A 17712-nucleotide genomic window follows, 5' to 3' on the forward strand; every position below is an offset into this window, starting at 1 on the left:
GAACCCAGCCTTTACGGAAAGAAACCGTTTTAAAGCGAACAATTTTGCCCACCCCCATTCGTTCCGTAGCACTAAACAATTCTGTGTTTGATTAAGCTAGACATAAATTTAAACGCAAAAGATCTCTTTAACACGTGTTTGTAACCTTGTACACTGACTGCCCATACAATCTACAGCAAAATTCTACACACAGTGATCCAGCTAGAAAACAACCTTTCACCATTTCTTCCTGGTCAAAGATTATGAAAAGGTAAAAGTTGTCGCTGTGACGCGTTAAAGCGAAACATCACGTGTCATGTGAACAATTTACAGCAGTAAATCTTGAAATCAAGATTTGTGAACGTTGCACTTTTTGACACTGTTGCTACCTTACAGCCCTACTAAGTCTCGACACTAAAATACATTTCTGCGAGAAAGGTTGGTTTGACTGTGTCGCTGGCTGCCAGATTCATTCACCTCTGGACAAAATTCCAAACCTAATTATCCGAAACTCGACCTCATCCTCCAGAGTTACTTGATACCGTGTTTTATCCTTTGCCAAACAACGTTATTCGATGGTAAACAAAAATTGATAAACCTCGTTTAGTTTTTTTTTGCAGTTAACTGCAACCTTCCTTTTGAGTTGGTGCATTTATAACACTATTTTTGGGTGCAAAAAACTTAACTATTTTAACTATTTTAAAAAAGAAGTTCAAAGCTATTATGCTGTTAAGCATACTGAACAGCAGACGTTTCGAACTCAACTGCGTTTATCATCTGTGCGAAATAGTAATGAGCCACAACAAAGCTATTATTCTGTTAAGCAGAAGAACAGGTGTAAGAAGGACAATGTACCCAAGTTTGCGTGGAGGTTCTAAATGGTTCACCCGATCAAATATCCGCAATGTAAAAGGATCTCTTCGGGAAGGTGACATTTTAAATGTCCTTGAATCCGAGAGAGACTCCAGAAGATTTTATACGCTCTCTTGGTCACAAGCTCATTCCTAAAACGCACTGATAAAATACACGGGGCGTCTGCACATATCGCACCATATTAGTCTGAGACTTCAATTTCACCCACCATTGTATAAGTTTCTTAGAAATAAATCGCTTTTCGCTGAAGTTCAGCAAAATGTTTGTGTTGGCTATTTTCGTAACTGAAATTTTTATGCCAATGCAAAAAAAACCAGGTTGAATATATCCTTAGCTCTACACCCAGCAGCGAAACCACACGTGTAACTTTATAACTGTATCTATCCACATGGTGATGCCAGAGAGCCAGTTTTCCCAATTCTACAACGCATTTCTGATTTGTTCAAAGTTTAATAGAAAGGAAATATAATGCGTACCTTTTGTATTTGGTAAAGCTTCTAAATATTTACCATAAATTCCATATTTACCGCAGTCTGTTTTTTTTAGTTTATATTGGCATGTCACAAGCGCATTTGCTCGATAAAAATCTTTTAATTTTTTTAAATCCTTCAATCATTCGGATCCTACGTCAGTGCGAATCAGTTGTTGTGGAAATTTGTCAAACCTCAACCTGAACATTCCGGGTTGGTTAAAAATAGTTGACGCTTACTCAGTCACGCGGGAAATTATTTCCGAAACGTTCGCGACAACCGTTTCCAATTACAACAAAGGCAGGAATGTTGGCTTTTGGAACTCAACTTATTGTTGTAATTACTTGATTGCTTTGTTCTTTTGCGTAGTAGAGCTTTGCGCAAAGTACAAAGGATTAATTTGTAATATTACCTGGTTACTACTACATGAGTAAGAGTGGATCGTAAGGGCATTGTTCCAGAGTACTTTGCGAACCAAATGCGCCTTTCATCTTAAGCGAGATTCACTATTGTTGCTTTGGTGCGGAAAGAATCAGTAATTACCAAAAACTGCTGTGTTTTTATAAAAATATCATTATTTGTTACAAACCTTTTAAAAATCTTTAAATTTTTGGTTTGGTTGTTTTTGTTTAAAGTCTGTCCATTGTTACAAGGTTAATGTGGGTAAGAATTTCGCCACGCATGACTGACTCCAAGTTTCCTCCGTTGCAAAAACCAGCAATCAAGCATTTCGTTAAACTCAATTACAGACCAGGTGTGATGCCATACGCCAGTAAATAGACCGTACATTACAGGCGAGCGACGCTACCTAATATGTTGTTACATGACCATTTTGATTTGCAGCATAACAACCGACTGATTCAACGCTTCACCGGTTTTTAACGCCTTCTTCACTCAACCGGATTGAAAGAAGAGTTATCAGGGGTTTTCCATTTCTGTCCGCGGTCCAATATCTTTGTTCAGCTCATTCAGTTCAGTATTTCGCTTAACTGGAAAACGTGGATTCTGTAGAAAGGTTAAGACGACTAGATCCTAACAGCTTCATTCAAAACTATTCACAAAACTTTTATCAAGCTTGTTTACAGTTTATTTGCAGAATCAGCGAACAGCAAACTGGGTATAATTGATCTACACTAGGTATAGTACATGCAAAAATATGCGCTGCATGACGATAAAACGATAAACGATGGTAAATTACGATAAAAGACACTTTCATTTGAAAACTTGTGAAAATCTTTACAACGTATATAACTATTTAATGCTTAAAATGAAACAAAATTATGCCACTAATATCAACGCAAAATATGCAATCAGATTTAAATGCCATTGCTTCTGTTTGTAAACACATCAAACACAAATTAAAAGGCGAACTTAGCTACTTACACAAAAGTAACAACAAGTAAAATTGTCATCCAACAACGCAATGTTTAAACAACAATTCTGGTTGGGCCAATACATGTTTTTACAGAATTTTGCAAATGAACAAATCCACATTAGAAAAATTAAATTTTGTGTTGAAACTAATTAAAAAATCGGGTGAGGGAGTACAAAAGACAAAAGCATAAGGAAATGAGATTATTCGAAATAAGTCGATGGTACCCAAGTTATTATACAGGTGCTAAAATGCTAAACATTACGTGTTTTATGGTTTTCATGTCGGTTTAATTTTTTGTTTCGCTGATCATTTCTTTAGGTTCTTGTTTTTCTAGATTGGCTGCTGGTCGCTTTAGAAGAGCTTCTGTTTGCTCCTGAAGTTTCACCAGAACTGCCTATGCCGACTTCCCTCATGCCTGCAGTAAGTTCATCAACATCAAAGTCTGGATTGAAGAGATCTTTCATCTTTTGCCTGATTGTTTCTTTGAGGTCTTGTGTGTCACTGTTGTAACGAAACGATTATCAATACTGGACATACACCATTTTTTAAACATGAGTTAAGAAATAAATTAAATTAAGGTGCAAAAAACATTTTTCAGTGCATTTTAACACAATGTTTTGCTATTAATTATTAAACGACGTGTTGACAGCTAAGTTTAAATATTAATTTTGTTTCAAAATGCACTGAAAACAAGGAGTGTTTATTTCGCAGGGTCTCCAATATAACTATCACGATTTTTCACCAAACAAAACCCTGCTGTTGTGTGTTAAGTAAAATCGTAAATGTGAAATACGCTAGCTGTTAAATTATTTCAATAACACAGTTTGTCCCAGAACAAAATTAGGTGAGGGTTGTTTAGCCTAACAACGTTAAGAAATTCCGCTGCACCTTTTTAGCATTTCTTTTGCTGCATTTTCTCTTTCAGTCAACCCTTTCCGACAAAAAACTTCTATTAACTTTTTTATTGTTTCCACCTCATCTCCATTGTTTTCTGATGCTCTCAATAGACAAGCGGCAATGCAGGATGACACAGGAATGGACTGGTAGACATCACCGTCGGCAAGCCGTCTGGCAATCTCGAACACCAAGAGAACGGCGAACTTGAATAACCAATCCTTGTTACCCATGGTGGCTTCGGTGTTGACTGATTCTGTCATAAACCTTTCAAAATAATCACAAAACCCACGCAATTTGTCGGCATAATCCTTTAGAAAGTCGATGTGTGTTTTGGGTTTATCTGGAAGAGCGGATGTTATGATATATCCATTCCCAGGTTGATTACCAGTTGGGACGGCCTTCAAAATAATATCTCGATCCCCTTTATCAGATCCGCAGCGGATGAAAAAGTAATTTTCATCTTCATACTCTTTGTTTTGAACAACTTCAATGAACGTGTAAAGTAAGTCCTGTCCCTTGCATCCTTTGAGCTTGTATCTAGACACTACATTTTTGGGAGGCACATTCTTTGGAAGTGGTATTGATGGATCGGGTTTGATTCCTTTCGTGGGAAGTTGGCCGCGGAAATCTTCGTCAAACTTCTTAAACATATCATAATCAGCGGACATGGCGACAGTTTAAGTTTCACCAGATACTTTATGCTGAACCAAAGCTAAATTATTAGAATACATAATTTCGTTAAATATTTCGATGTAAGTAATTTGTAGCTGTTACTATTATGGTGTCAACTGTATGTTAAATGCAAGTACGTCTGTTATCTTCACAATCTAATTTTCTTTCATGAACAGACACGATTTTATGTTGATTTATTACCGATATGTTCAGAAAAGACGGGAGATTCAAAAAAACACCCCATAATGCATTTTAAACGCAACGGGAGTGACGTCATCTCAACTACAAACCGAGCGTCTTACAAACTCACGTTCAATGTCACGTAACCTCTAAACGTCACCAGTATATGTTGTTGTTTATCTGAGTTGGTATCTGGCAATTTCCCACCCTTTCAACCTTCCCAAACCTTCGCACGGTTAATCAACAGCTAATATTGGTATTGGTTCCTTCCTCTGTACCCACAGTCGTCACGTTTGTCGTGCCAGTCTCTGAAGGCCAGGTCTGTCAACAGCAAAACCCAACCAAGAATACCAGACTAATATTTCCGAACGCTCGACTCAAATTATAGCGACAATGCAGTTTGTAATTAGACATACAGTCTTAACCAAGCAAAATCCATGCACGTCAAAACACATTATTTTCAGGAAAGTTTTGAAGGAGAGTTTAATGAGCCGTGCAGAACGTTTAACAACATTTATAATTATATTGAAGCAAATAAGCCACAATAGAATCATTGCGCTGCAGACAGTACAGCAGTACTCCATCCTGCAAGATTTATCTGTGTTGGACTAGATGTAAAATTGCAACTGCAGATCGAAACATTGTGCATTGCAAAAATAATTGATTTGAAAGCGTTTTCTTGCAAAGTAACTAAAAATTCAAACTATAACAACAAACCCAAACTAACACACTTGCAAACAAACAGAAATATACAACAATTTAATATCGCGCGTAATATTCGGTAGCTAAGCAATACAATGCTTTCAGAGTGCTAAAACGTTTCTATACCACCGACCTGAGCAGACTGTAAATATTCATAGGCTTCAACGTCCGCCCTTGTGCCTCCATTGCACGCCATCGAATGGTAAAAACTGCCGATCAATCAAATGTTACGTTGCTTCCGCCTTCCCCCGGTTAACTTCCTGTTAACTCTGCTCTATCTCTATGACCTGATGCAGCTTGCTTTGCTGCCAAACGTAGGTTATTTTGTACTCTAACTGCACTTTAGTGTGGATACATTTGACCTATTGTGTAAGGTGCTAAGCCATATAAAACGAATTGTTGAGGCAAATATGACTAATGATTACTAGTTGTATATTTCGCCGTAAAGTATATTTCAAATAGTCAACGCAAGCCTCACACTTTGTAGAAACAATGCGACGGAAAAGTACTTTAAGACTGCACCAGACACACAACCGAATCCCAGAAAAACAAAGCCTGCCTTACATTTTTTGCCTTTTTTACCTAACGACAATAAATGCATGTTTGCTACAATGGCCGGAGAAATTAATCCATAGATTTCTCACAATAAAACGGAAAACTTTTAAACAAAGTTCTATGCACGATCGCAACACAAAAGTTTTCAAAGAACCAACAAAATCCTGTCGACTTTCTGAAAACGTCTATTCGGTTCCGTTTTTGGTCGTGACATGTCCCGTGAAATTTTTTGTTGCTCTATACCTCCATCTTGCGCCAGTTTTTATGACGCCTTAAATAAAGCACAAAAATGCAAACACACAAAAAAATAAGCAGAAACGCGGTGTTTATTGTGAAATTAGTACGGAATAATTCTTTGTGTAATACATGCGCAAAACAACAAGAAATCACAATGAAAATCGACACAGTTAAAAGCGCTATTATAAAGTACAAGTAGCTAAGTGCTCTTTATTAATACATTGAACTTGGTGCAAAACGAAACACAGTTTACATCGCAAAAGCTAACACATGCACATTTACGGATTGTAAAATTAGAAAAAAAAACATATTGCACATTGAAATAACAGTATGCGATAAATGTAAATAAGTATTATCCTTTCAATCGCGAAGGTTTAAACTTATGTTAACAGATGGTTTGTGGATATTCACAAACTGTTTTGTCGTTCAGTTATGTTCATCATTGTTTAATATCGGTTGCAGCTGGATTGAAGAGTCGTTTCATTAGTTTTTCTTTTCCTTCCTTCGTACCTCCTTCCACGTAAAACCTATTTTAACCCAACCATGAGGTTACAAATATAACGTGCTTTAAATATATTTTTGTATCCAGTTCAATGCCTGAAATTTTTGACGGGCAGCATAGACTCAGTTACACTACCATATGCATTTTGTAGAAACGAGCGATTGGAAATCAAAACCTGAAAAACATTTTTACTGGAAACGTTGTTTTCTACGCCAACCTTAGAGAACATGTCACGAATGACGAGTCACGAATGACAGGAAGCAGTCTGTGTGATCGACGGATTTGTCTTTTTACGTATCAATATTAGTCGGAAACTCGAAAGTAAGTGGGCTTACTGTTGAGTTTTGTTGTGATTTTATTTTGTTATAAAATCACTTTTTGCTATTCTTTTAGATAGAAACCGGGAATGCTAATAGGCACAATTAATATATCTGTTTAAAATAAAGATCTTACATTGGCGCTTATCGTCTATCACCACCTCTCGAGTTTCCGGACAGCACCAACTTCTTCAGGATGGTTCTTGCTGTATTTTTCCTCATATCCAAATCCCCTTGAAAAACTTTTTCCAGCTGCCTAAATACATCTAACTCATTTTCCTTTCTCTCTGACATGGAAACTCTCAACATAGAAACGGAGATGCAGGATGACACAGGGATGGATTGGTGGACATCACCATCAGCAAGTCGTCTGGCAATCTCGAACAACAAGAAAACAGAGATCTCGAAAAATCTACCACTAAAATTTCTCTGGTTTTTGATGCAAACTGATTTTGTCATAAACTTTTCAAAGTAATGCGGAAATCCTTGAATCTCGTATGTTTTTGGCGGTTGAAGAAAGTATTTAAATGTGTTCGGTTGGCTTGTGAGGGAAGAAGTCATCATTAAACCATTCCCAGGTTGATTGAAAGTTGGGTTTGCGAGCAAGATAATATCTCGATTCTCACCAGGTCCGCAACGGAAGAAGAAGTAATTTCTTGCTTCATACATTTCTCTGTGTTGAACAATATCAATGAACTTGTACAGCAACTTTTAACCCTTGACCACCTCAAAGTTGTAACTTGCCACTCGTTTGCCGGGAGCCAGGATCTTCTTTTCTATGCAATACTTTTCCAAATTTGTCAAGAGGTGATGGTTGGTTGGCATGACAACTTGTGGAAAATTGCTTCTAAATATTTTGTCGTACTTTCTAAACTCATCATAACTTTCTGTCTTGGTCCCAATGTTTCGTTTCCACGACGAAAAGGGGAAACATATCAGCATCTTATATTTGATTAGGAAAAACAAACCAAACAATCAAATCCCTCGCTTACAGGACTCAATAAAGAAGTAACTCGTATCGTGTTCTAAGGTGAGCGATTTCTGATACTTCACTCACAAACACCCCCTTGTTACGTCACTATATGGCCTCGTTTCAGTCGAACCACATTCGATTTCACAAACCAAAAATTTCCCCAAAAGCAATCTTTAAAAATCAAAGCTGCATATTACGATTGTACCTGCAGTTATAATCTGCTATGGCGTATAACATTTGAACTTCCTCGAGGCTTAACATTATGTTCCCGCGCTGTATTCCGACGAACACCAAAGATTATTTACCGTAACTACGTTCAATGTCTGAATCACCGAACGTCACCGTAGAGTCGTTTGCTATTGAGGGAAACAAACCGCATAAAGCTCCAACGATGATTCATTAAAGTAGAACCTCACGTGATGTTCTAGAATTTCCTGACCTAATATTAAAACTGTGTTGAAATTAACAGATAACATCACAAAGAAACGCAAGTCGCAGCAATATGACGACATTTGTGTGATTTTGCGCGGAAACTTATTCGGTGTCGAGCAACACTTTAAATACCACGGTGTCTCTATTGAAAGGAAACAAAGCATTTCAAAACTCTAACAGTGATTCTATAAGTAGCAACTTCTCGCGATGTTCTGGAATTTTTTCATAGGTCGAACGCTCGCCGTCCTGTTTTCATACACTTGAACGCCGTATCCGGAGTTGCTTAGAAACATGACTCCCTGACGGCTAAGCCACAATAAATAACTAAAATGTTTTGTAAATGTTTGTCTCTCTGTGTAAACACCTGGACACCATAAAGTATAAAATATTTGCCAAGACTGTAAAAACATCACAACGCATTAAATCCCTGTATAAAACCCCAGCAGACAAACAACAACCTCATATTAGGTGAGGGTTCATGTTCATGGGCTGGTCACACATGGCTTAGCAAGTTCGTCCAACGCAGAAACCTATCACAGCTTTGCTCTTAACAAAATCGTTTGTCTGTAACTGTTTACTACATCACAATTCTACCGTATTCTCCAGCCCATCATCACCAAACAAACCCATTTCCGTTAACATTTTGCCCATCACTGCAATTGTAGTAGTTTGTGTTGTAAACTTGCGCCACACAAAACTACGTTCAATATCACGGAATCTCCACACGTCACCATAAATTCCTTTGCTATTGAGGAAAACAAACCATTTTTAAGCTCCAAGTGCGACCTTCGAAGAACCCAAATGCATTCATACGTGAAAAGTGTGACGTCACCAATGGCTTGGTCGGCCTGCGTTTAGCGTGCAAGTAGGTAGGTTGAGCTACGATTGGCGGTATGCTAAATTTAACATCAACCTCAAACTAACCTTATTACATGCTTTCAAAGTGCTAAAGCGTTTCTTTACCACTGACCTAAGCAGACTGTAAATATTCATAGGCTTCAACGTCCGCCCTTATGCCTCCATTGCACGCCATTGAATGGTTAAAACTGCCTATCAATCTATTGTTACGTTGCTTCCGCCTTCCCCCGGTTAACTTCCTGTTAACTCTGCTCTATCTCTATGACCTGATGCAGCTTGCTTTGCTGCCAAACGTAGGTTATTTTGTACTCTAACTGCACTTTAGTGTGGATACATTTGACCTATTGTGTAAGGTGCAAAGCCATATAAAACGAATTGTTGAGGCAAATATGACTTATTTTAAATGATTACTAGTTGTACATTTCGCCGTAAAGTATATTTCAAATAGTCAACGCAAGCCTCACACTTTGTAGAAACAATGCGACGGAAAAGTACTTTAAGACTGCACCAGACACACAACCGAATCCCAGAAAAACAAAGCCTGCCTTACATTTTTTGCCTTTTTTACCTAACGACAATAAATGCATGTTTGCTACAATGGCCGGAGAAATTAATCCATAGATTTCTCACAATAAAACGGAAAACTTTTAAACAAAGTTCTATGCACGATCGCAACACAAAAGTTTTCAAAGAACCAACAAAATCCTGTCGACTTTCTGAAAACGTCTATTCGGTTCCGTTTTTGGTCGTGACATGTCCCGTGAAATTTTTTGTTGCTCTATACCTCCATCTTGCGCCAGTTTTTATGACGCCTTAAATAAAGCACAAAAATGCAAACACACAAAAAAATAAGCAGAAACGCGGTGTTTATTGTGAAATTAGTACGGAATAATTCTTTGTGTAATACATGCGCAAAACAACAAGAAATCACAATGAAAATCGACACAGTTAAAAGCGCTATTATATAAAGTACAAGTAGCTAAGTGCTCTTTATTAATACATTGAACTTGGTGCAAAACGAAACACAGTTTACATCGCAAAAGCTAACACATGCACATTTACGGATTGTAAAATTAGAAAAAAAAACATATTGCACATTGAAATAACAGTATGCGATAAATGTAAATAAGTATTATCCTTTCAATCGCGAAGGTTTAAACTTATGTTAACAGATGGTTTGTGGATATTCACAAACTGTTTTGTCGTTCAGTTATGTTCATCATTGTTTAATATCGGTTGCAGCTGGATTGAAGAGTCGTTTCATTAGTTTTTCTTTTCCTTCCTTCGTACCTCCTTCCACGTAAAACCTATTTTAACCCAACCATGAGGTTACAAATATAACGTGCTTTAAATATATTTTTGTATCCAGTTCAATGTCTGAAATTTTAACGGGCAGCATAGACTCAGTTACACTACCATATGCATTTTGTAGAAACGAGCGATTGGAAATCAAAACCTGAAAAACATTTTTACTGGAAACGTTGTTTTCTACGCCAACCTTAGAGAACATGTCACGAATGACTACAGGAAGCAGTCTGTGTGATCGACGGATTTGTCTTTTTACGTATCAATATTAGTCGGAAACTCGAAAGTAAGTGGGCTTACTGTTGAGTTTTGTTGTGATTTTATTTTGTTATAAAATCACTTTTTGCTATTCTTTTAGATAGAAACCGGGAATGCTAATAGGCACAATTAATATATCTGTTTAAAATAAAGATCTTACATTGGCGCTTATCGTCTATCACCACCTCTCGAGTTTCCGGACAGCACCAACTTCTTCAGGATGGTTCTTGCTGCATTTTTCCTCATATCCAAATCCCCTTGAAAAACTTTTTCCAGCTGCCTAAATACATCTAACTCATTTTCCTTTCTCTCTGACATGGAAACTCTCAACATAGAAACGGAGATGCAGGATGACACAGGGATGGATTGGTGGACATCACCATCAGCAAGTCGTCTGGCAATCTCGAACAACAAGAAAACAGAGATCTCGAAAAATCTACCACTAAAATTTCTCTGGTTTTTGATGCAAACTGATTTTGTCATAAACTTTTCAAAGTAATGCGGAAATCCTTGAATCTCGTATGTTTTTGGCGGTTGAAGAAAGTATTTAAATGTGTTCGGTTGGCTTGTGAGGGAAGAAGTCATCATTAAACCATTCCCAGGTTGATTGAAAGTTGGGTTTGCGAGCAAGATAATATCTCGATTCTCACCAGGTCCGCAACGGAAGAAGAAGTAATTTCTTGCTTCATACATTTCTCTGTGTTGAACAATATCAATGAACTTGTACAGCAACTTTTAACCCTTGACCACCTCAAAGTTGTAACTTGCCACTCGTTTACCGGGAGCCAGGATATTCTTTTCATCGCAATATTTTTCCAAATTTGTCAAGAGGTGATGGTTGGTTGGCATGACAACTTGTGGAAAATTGCTTCTAAATATTTTGTCGTACTTTCTAAACTCATCATAACTTTCTGTCTTGGTCCCAATGTTTCGTTTCCACGACGAAAAGGGAAAACATATCAGCATCTTATATTTGATTAGGAAAAACAAACCAAACAATCAAATCCCTCGCTTACAGGACTCAATAAAGAAGTAACTCGTATCGTGTTCTAAGGTGAGCGATTTCTGATACTTCACTCACAAACACCCCCTTGTTACGTCACTATATGGCCTCGTTTCAGTCGAACCACATTCGATTTCACAAACCAAAAATTTCCCCAAAAGCAATCTTTAAAAATCAAAGCTGCATATTACGATTGTACCTGCAGTTATAATCTGCTATGGCGCATAACATTTGAACTTCCTCGAGGCTTAACATTATGTTCCCGCGCTGTATTCCGACGAACACCAAAGATTATTTACCGTAACTACGTTCAATGTCTGAATCACCGAACGTCACCGTAGAGTCGTTTGCTATTGAGGGAAACAAACCGCATAAAGCTCCAACGATGATTCATTAAAGTAGAACCTCACGTGATGTTCTAGAATTTCCTGACCTAATATTAAAACTGTGTTGAAATTAACAGATAACATCACAAAGAAACGCAAGTCGCAGCAATATGACGACATTTGTGTGATTTTGCGCGGAAACTTATTCGGTGTCGAGCAACACTTTAAATACCACGGTGTCTCTATTGAAAGGAAACAAAGCATTTCAAAACTCTAACAGTGATTCTATAAGTAGCAACTTCTCGCGATGTTCTGGAATTTGTTCATGGGTCGAACGCTCGCCGTCCTGTTTTCATACACTTGAACGCCGTATCCGGGGTTGCTTAGAAACGCAACATCACTCCCTGACGGCTAAGCCACAATAAATAACTAAAATGTTTTGTAAATGTTTGTCTCTCTGTGTAAACACCTGGACACCATAAAGTATAAAATATTTGCCAAGACTGTAAAAACGTCACAACGCATTAAATCCCTGTATAAAACCCCAGCAGACAAACAACAACCTCATATTAGGTGAGGGTTCATGTTCATGGGCTGGTCACACATGGCTTAGCAAGTTCGTCCAACGCAGAAACCTATCACAGCTTTGCTCTTAACAAAATCGTTTGTCTGTAACTGTTTACTACATCACAATTCTACCGTATTCTCCAGCCCATCATCACCAAACAAACCCATTTCCGTTAACATTTTGCCCATCACTGCAATTGTAGTAGTTTGTGTTGTAAACTTGCGCCACACAAAACTACGTTCAATATCACGGAATCTCCACACGTCACCATAAATTCCTTTGCTATTGAGGAAAACAAACCATTTTTAAGCTCCAAGTGCGACCTTCGAAGAACCCAAATGCATTCATGCGTGAAAAGTGTGACGTCACCAATGGCTTGGTCGGCCTGCGTTTAGCGTGCAAGTAGGTAGGTTGAGCTACGATTGGCGGTATGCTAAATTTAACATCAACCTCAAACTAACCTTATTACATGCTTTCAAAGTGCTAAAGCGTTTCTTTACCACTGACCTAAGCAGACTGTAAATATTCATAGGCTTCAACGTCCGCCCTTATGCCTCCATTGCACGCCATTGAATGGTTAAAACTGCCTATCAATCTATTGTTACGTTGCTTCCGCCTTCCCCAGGTTAACTTCCTGTTAACTCTGCTCTATCTCTATGACCTGATGCAGCTTGCTTTGCTGCCAAACGTAGGTTATTTTGTACTCTAACTGCACTTTAGTGTGGATACATTTGACCTATTGTGTAAGGTGCAAAGCCATATAAAACGAATTGTTGAGGCAAATATGACTTATTTTAAATGATTACTAGTTGTACATTTCGCCGTAAAGTATATTTCAAATAGTCAACGCAAGCCTCACACTTTGTAGAAACAATGCGACGGAAAAGTACTTTAAGACTGCACCAGACACACAACCGAATCCCAGAAAAACAAAGCCTGCCTTACATTTTTTGCCTTTTTTACCTAACGACAATAAATGCATGTTTGCTACAATGGCCGGAGAAATTAATCCATAGATTTCTCACAATAAAACGGAAAACTTTTAAACAAAGTTCTATGCACGATCGCAACACAAAAGTTTTCAAAGAACCAACAAAATCCTGTCGACTTTCTGAAAACGTCTATTCGGTTCCGTTTTTGGTCGTGATATGTCCCGTGAAATTTTTTGTTGCTCTATACCTCCATCTTGCGCCAGTTTTTATGACGCCTTAAATAAAGCACAAAAATGCAAACACACAAAAAAATAAGCAGAAACGCGGTGTTTATTGTGAAATTAGTACGGAATAATTCTTTGTGTAATACATGCGCAAAACAACAAGAAATCACAATGAAAATCGACGCAGTTAAAAGCGCTATTATAAAGTACAAGTAGCTAAGTGCTCTTTATTAATACATTGAACTTGGTGCAAAACGAAACACAGTTTACATCGCAAAAGCTAACACATGCACATTTACGGATTGTGAAATTGCAGACAACGTATTGCACATTCAAATAACATTATGCGATAAATGTAAATAAGTATTATCCTTGCAATCGCGAAAGTTTGAACATATGTCAACAGATGGTTTGTGGATATTCACAAACTGTTTTGTTGTTCAGTTATGTACATCATTGTTTAATATCGGTTGCAGGCAGCTGGATTGAAAAGTCGTTTCATTAGTTTTTCTTTTTCTTCCTTCGTACCTCCTTCCTCGTAAAACCTATTTTAACCCAACCAAAAAGTTATAAATATAACGCGCTTTAAATATATTTGTATATCCAGTCCAATGTCTCAAATTATAATGGGCAGCGTAGACTCAGTTACACTACGATGTGCATTTTGTAGAAACGAGCGATTCGAAAGCAAATCCTGAAAACATTTTTACTTGTAACGTTCTTTGCTTTTACTTGTGTAAAACGATTTTGGGATCTGTAGAAAAAACTTCAAGGTAATTGAGGGCCAGCATTTTATTTTCTATATGCGCTCTGATAAATAAGAGTTAGTTTCAGTTTTTCAGGAGATATATGACCCCATTCCGCAGGCCCATGTGCACAGGCGAAAATCTTTTGTACACCAACCATAGAGAACATGTCACGAATGACTACAGGAAGCAGTCTGTGTGACCGACGGATTTGTCTTTTTTCGCATCATTTGCCGGAAACTCGAAAAGGAGTAAGTGCTCTTGCTGTTAAGTTTTGTTGTGATTTTTGTTTTTTTTGCTCTTTTCTTTTAGACAGAAACCGGGAATGCCAATAGGCACAATTATTATTTCTTTTAAAAACAAAGACCCTACATTGGCGCTTATCGTCTATCACCCCCTTTCGAGTTTCCGGACAATACTAACCTCTTCAGGATTTTTCTTGCCTTATCTTCCCTCATATCCAAATCCCCTTGAAAAACTATTTTCAGCTGGCTCAATACATCTAACTCATTTTCATTTCTCTCTGACATGGAAACTCTCAACATAGAAACGGAGATGCAGGATGACACAGGGATGGATTGGTGGACATCACCATCAACAAGTCGTCTGGCAATCTCGAACAACAAGAAAACAGAGATCTCGAAAAACCGACCCTCGTCTCCCGTGCTGTCGCCTTTGGTGCTGACTGATTTTGTCATAAACATCTCAAAGTATTGCGGAAAACCTTGAAACTCGTGTATTTTTGGTGGTGGAAGCAAGTATTCAAATGTGTTTGGTTGTTTTGTGAGGGAAGAGGTCATCATTAAACCATTCCCAGGTTGATCTTTAGTTGGGTTTGCGAGCAAGATAATATCTCGATTCTCACCGGGTCCACAATGGAAGAAGAAGTAATTTTCTTCTTCATACATTTCTCTGTGTTGAACAATATCAATGAGAGTGTAGAGCAACTTTTGACCCTTGACCTCCTTATAGTTGTAACTTGCCACTCGTTTGTCGGGAGCCCGGATCTTCTTTATTTTGCAATATTTTTTCAAATTTGTCAAGAGGTGATGGTTGGTTGGTATGACAACTTGTGGAAAATTGCTTCTAAATATTTTGTCGTACTTTCTAAACTCATCATAACTTTCTGTCTTGGTCCCAATGTTTCGTTTCCACGAGACTTGTCCACTCCATAGATTACGAGACCCCAAAATGCCGTAACATTTAATTACTCTGGCCATCCAATTCTATTTAACCAACTAGCAACAAATCTTCGGTGTGTAAGAATTTCTGTGTTAAAAATAAAGGTTATACTTTCGTACTAAGTTATGAATTGAGAGTCATCAGATGAACTGCACGCCTTTCACATAATATTTAATCTTCTAATTAGATTATCTCAATAAACCTGTGAAGAACCCGTACTTCGCTAAGGCATAATCTTATCTCAGCGACATTATATTACCTCTATAATACGCGTGTTTTTTATTTGCGGAAACTGGTAATGCTAATAGTAGGGTTATCGATTTTGCAATTAATAATACATCAGCTGACATTGAACCAAAGCTTGTTACTTTATTGATACAACGATTTTTTTACGTTTTTGTCATTATTTTGTTAAACCTCGTTTCTGCTGGCAATATATTGTGGAAAACACACAAACTTGTCCTGGTATCGAGCCTGTTGTCTGAACTTGCCCTGTTGCTGCTACAATATCATCATTGTGTTTTGTTGTGACAGACACAAACCACGTTACCTCAACGACTCAGTATACGATGCTGTTTATCTGAGTTGGTGTCGGACAATTGCCCGCCCCTTTAACCTTCCCAAACCTTCGTACGGTTTCGCACAGCTAACATTGGTATTGGTTCCGCCCCCTGTAGCCGCAGTCGTCACGTTTGTCGTACCATGCAAGCCCAGGTCTGTAAACAGTAAACCTAACCAAGAATACCAGGCTAATATTTGCGAACGCTCGAATCAAACTATAGCAACATTTGTACTTTGCTCTTAACCTTCACCACGCAAAATCAAAGCACGACAAAACACACTGTTTTCAGGAAAGTTTTAATTTCCAAAGTGTTTAAGAGGTACAGAATCAATGAATACAAGGTAAAATTTGACATCGATTTTATTTTATTCCAGTAACTAAAAACTAAAACTACAATAGCAAACTAAACTAACACACTCGCAAACAAACAGAAATATACAACAATTTAATACCGCGCGAAATATTCGCTACCTAAGCAACAGAATGCTAACTAGAAATTTGCAATTACTCACTCCTCCCATGCGGTAATCAATTGTCGGCCCTTTTAAAGTCGACAAAAGACCGTGTACCCGAAACAGGAAATGTCACCCCCGGACCAGTCCTAACTTGTCCCGTACCGGTAAAGAGAAAGTCCAGTTAGAAATTATACGTTTATTCAACTACGGGAACTGGATTGGCCGCGTACCGCACACAAGTTTCAATTGCCAAGCATAAACCAGGTGAAGTGAACATAAAAGTAAAAGCCCTGGCGACCTGTCATATAACAATGCTTATTATCAATACATTATATTTATGTTAATATTGTTATTATTGTTAATATGTTGTTGTATTTGTCTTGATACAACGTCACATTGCACCCTCTAAATGTCCTATGTCCGATAATCACAGCTATATTTGTTTATGATTCATTATTCTATCTCATGATCTAATGCAGTATTTTGCTGCCAAACGTGCGTTATTTTGAAGAGGTACAATGGATACAGGTAACAGCATCATTCTGTCACATGAGAGTAAAATTCTTTGGTAAAATCTTTCTCTACAAAAAACTTTGGAAGGACCGCAATAATTGATTCGGATCGTTGCTAATTTTCGACAAGTAAAATAGCTTTTTTACATGTTATCATCAGTATTCGGCTTAGGGTCAAAAATTTTGGTCCATGCGAGTAAAAAGTGGTCCAATATTGTTTACACTACACTTGAAATAACATAATGCCCTCTAAATACTGGAAATACATGCCTAAAGAACATTTACAGAACATACATCTATCTGTTAACTACATCCATTCATAATAATCCCTAATTCATATCAACTCCCTTTCGGTTCACGACCAAAACCTTAACCTGCCGGCTGCCCCCATCTGTTTTGTTCTCGTTAAACAGATGGGACAGCCTGTAGGTTGCGTGGCGCAACCGTGTTGACAAATTAAGTCAACAATATCGCGGTTGAGTGCTATATGACACGGTGTAAAAAACAAATATGATCCCCAATCGCAAGGTTGTAACATCGTGATAATAATTTAAAAGGAAATGGAATTGTTGTAAGGTTTAAACACTTGACACTACGTCAAAGCACACGCAAAACCC

The 17712-nt window shown here is 37.8% G+C and overlaps 2 protein-coding genes across 2 annotated transcripts in view; both read right to left on the reverse strand.

Annotated features, from left to right (window-relative positions):
- Window positions 1-2441: 2441 nt before the first annotated feature.
- The window catches only part of LOC145894880 (uncharacterized), a 45094-nt gene continuing 29823 nt past the window's right edge, over window positions 2442-17712 (reverse strand). The window contains exon 4 of the mRNA XM_082983548.1: window positions 2442-3036. The gene's annotated coding sequence lies outside the window, so the exon portion shown is untranslated. The remainder of the gene's footprint in view (window positions 3037-17712) is intronic.
- Window positions 3012-4291, reverse strand: LOC145895951 (uncharacterized). The gene is made up of 2 exons (XM_082984720.1): window positions 3586-4291; window positions 3012-3198 (listed from the first exon to the last, which is right to left on the reverse strand). Exons 1-2 carry the CDS (start codon window positions 4260-4262, stop codon window positions 3012-3014), a joined length of 864 nt encoding a protein of 287 aa, XP_082840846.1. The 5' UTR covers window positions 4263-4291.

This window comes from Ascidia mentula, chromosome 3 (genome assembly GCF_947561715.1).
Source record: "Ascidia mentula chromosome 3, kaAscMent1.1, whole genome shotgun sequence".
Classification (NCBI taxonomy): Eukaryota; Metazoa; Chordata; class Ascidiacea; order Phlebobranchia; family Ascidiidae; genus Ascidia; species Ascidia mentula.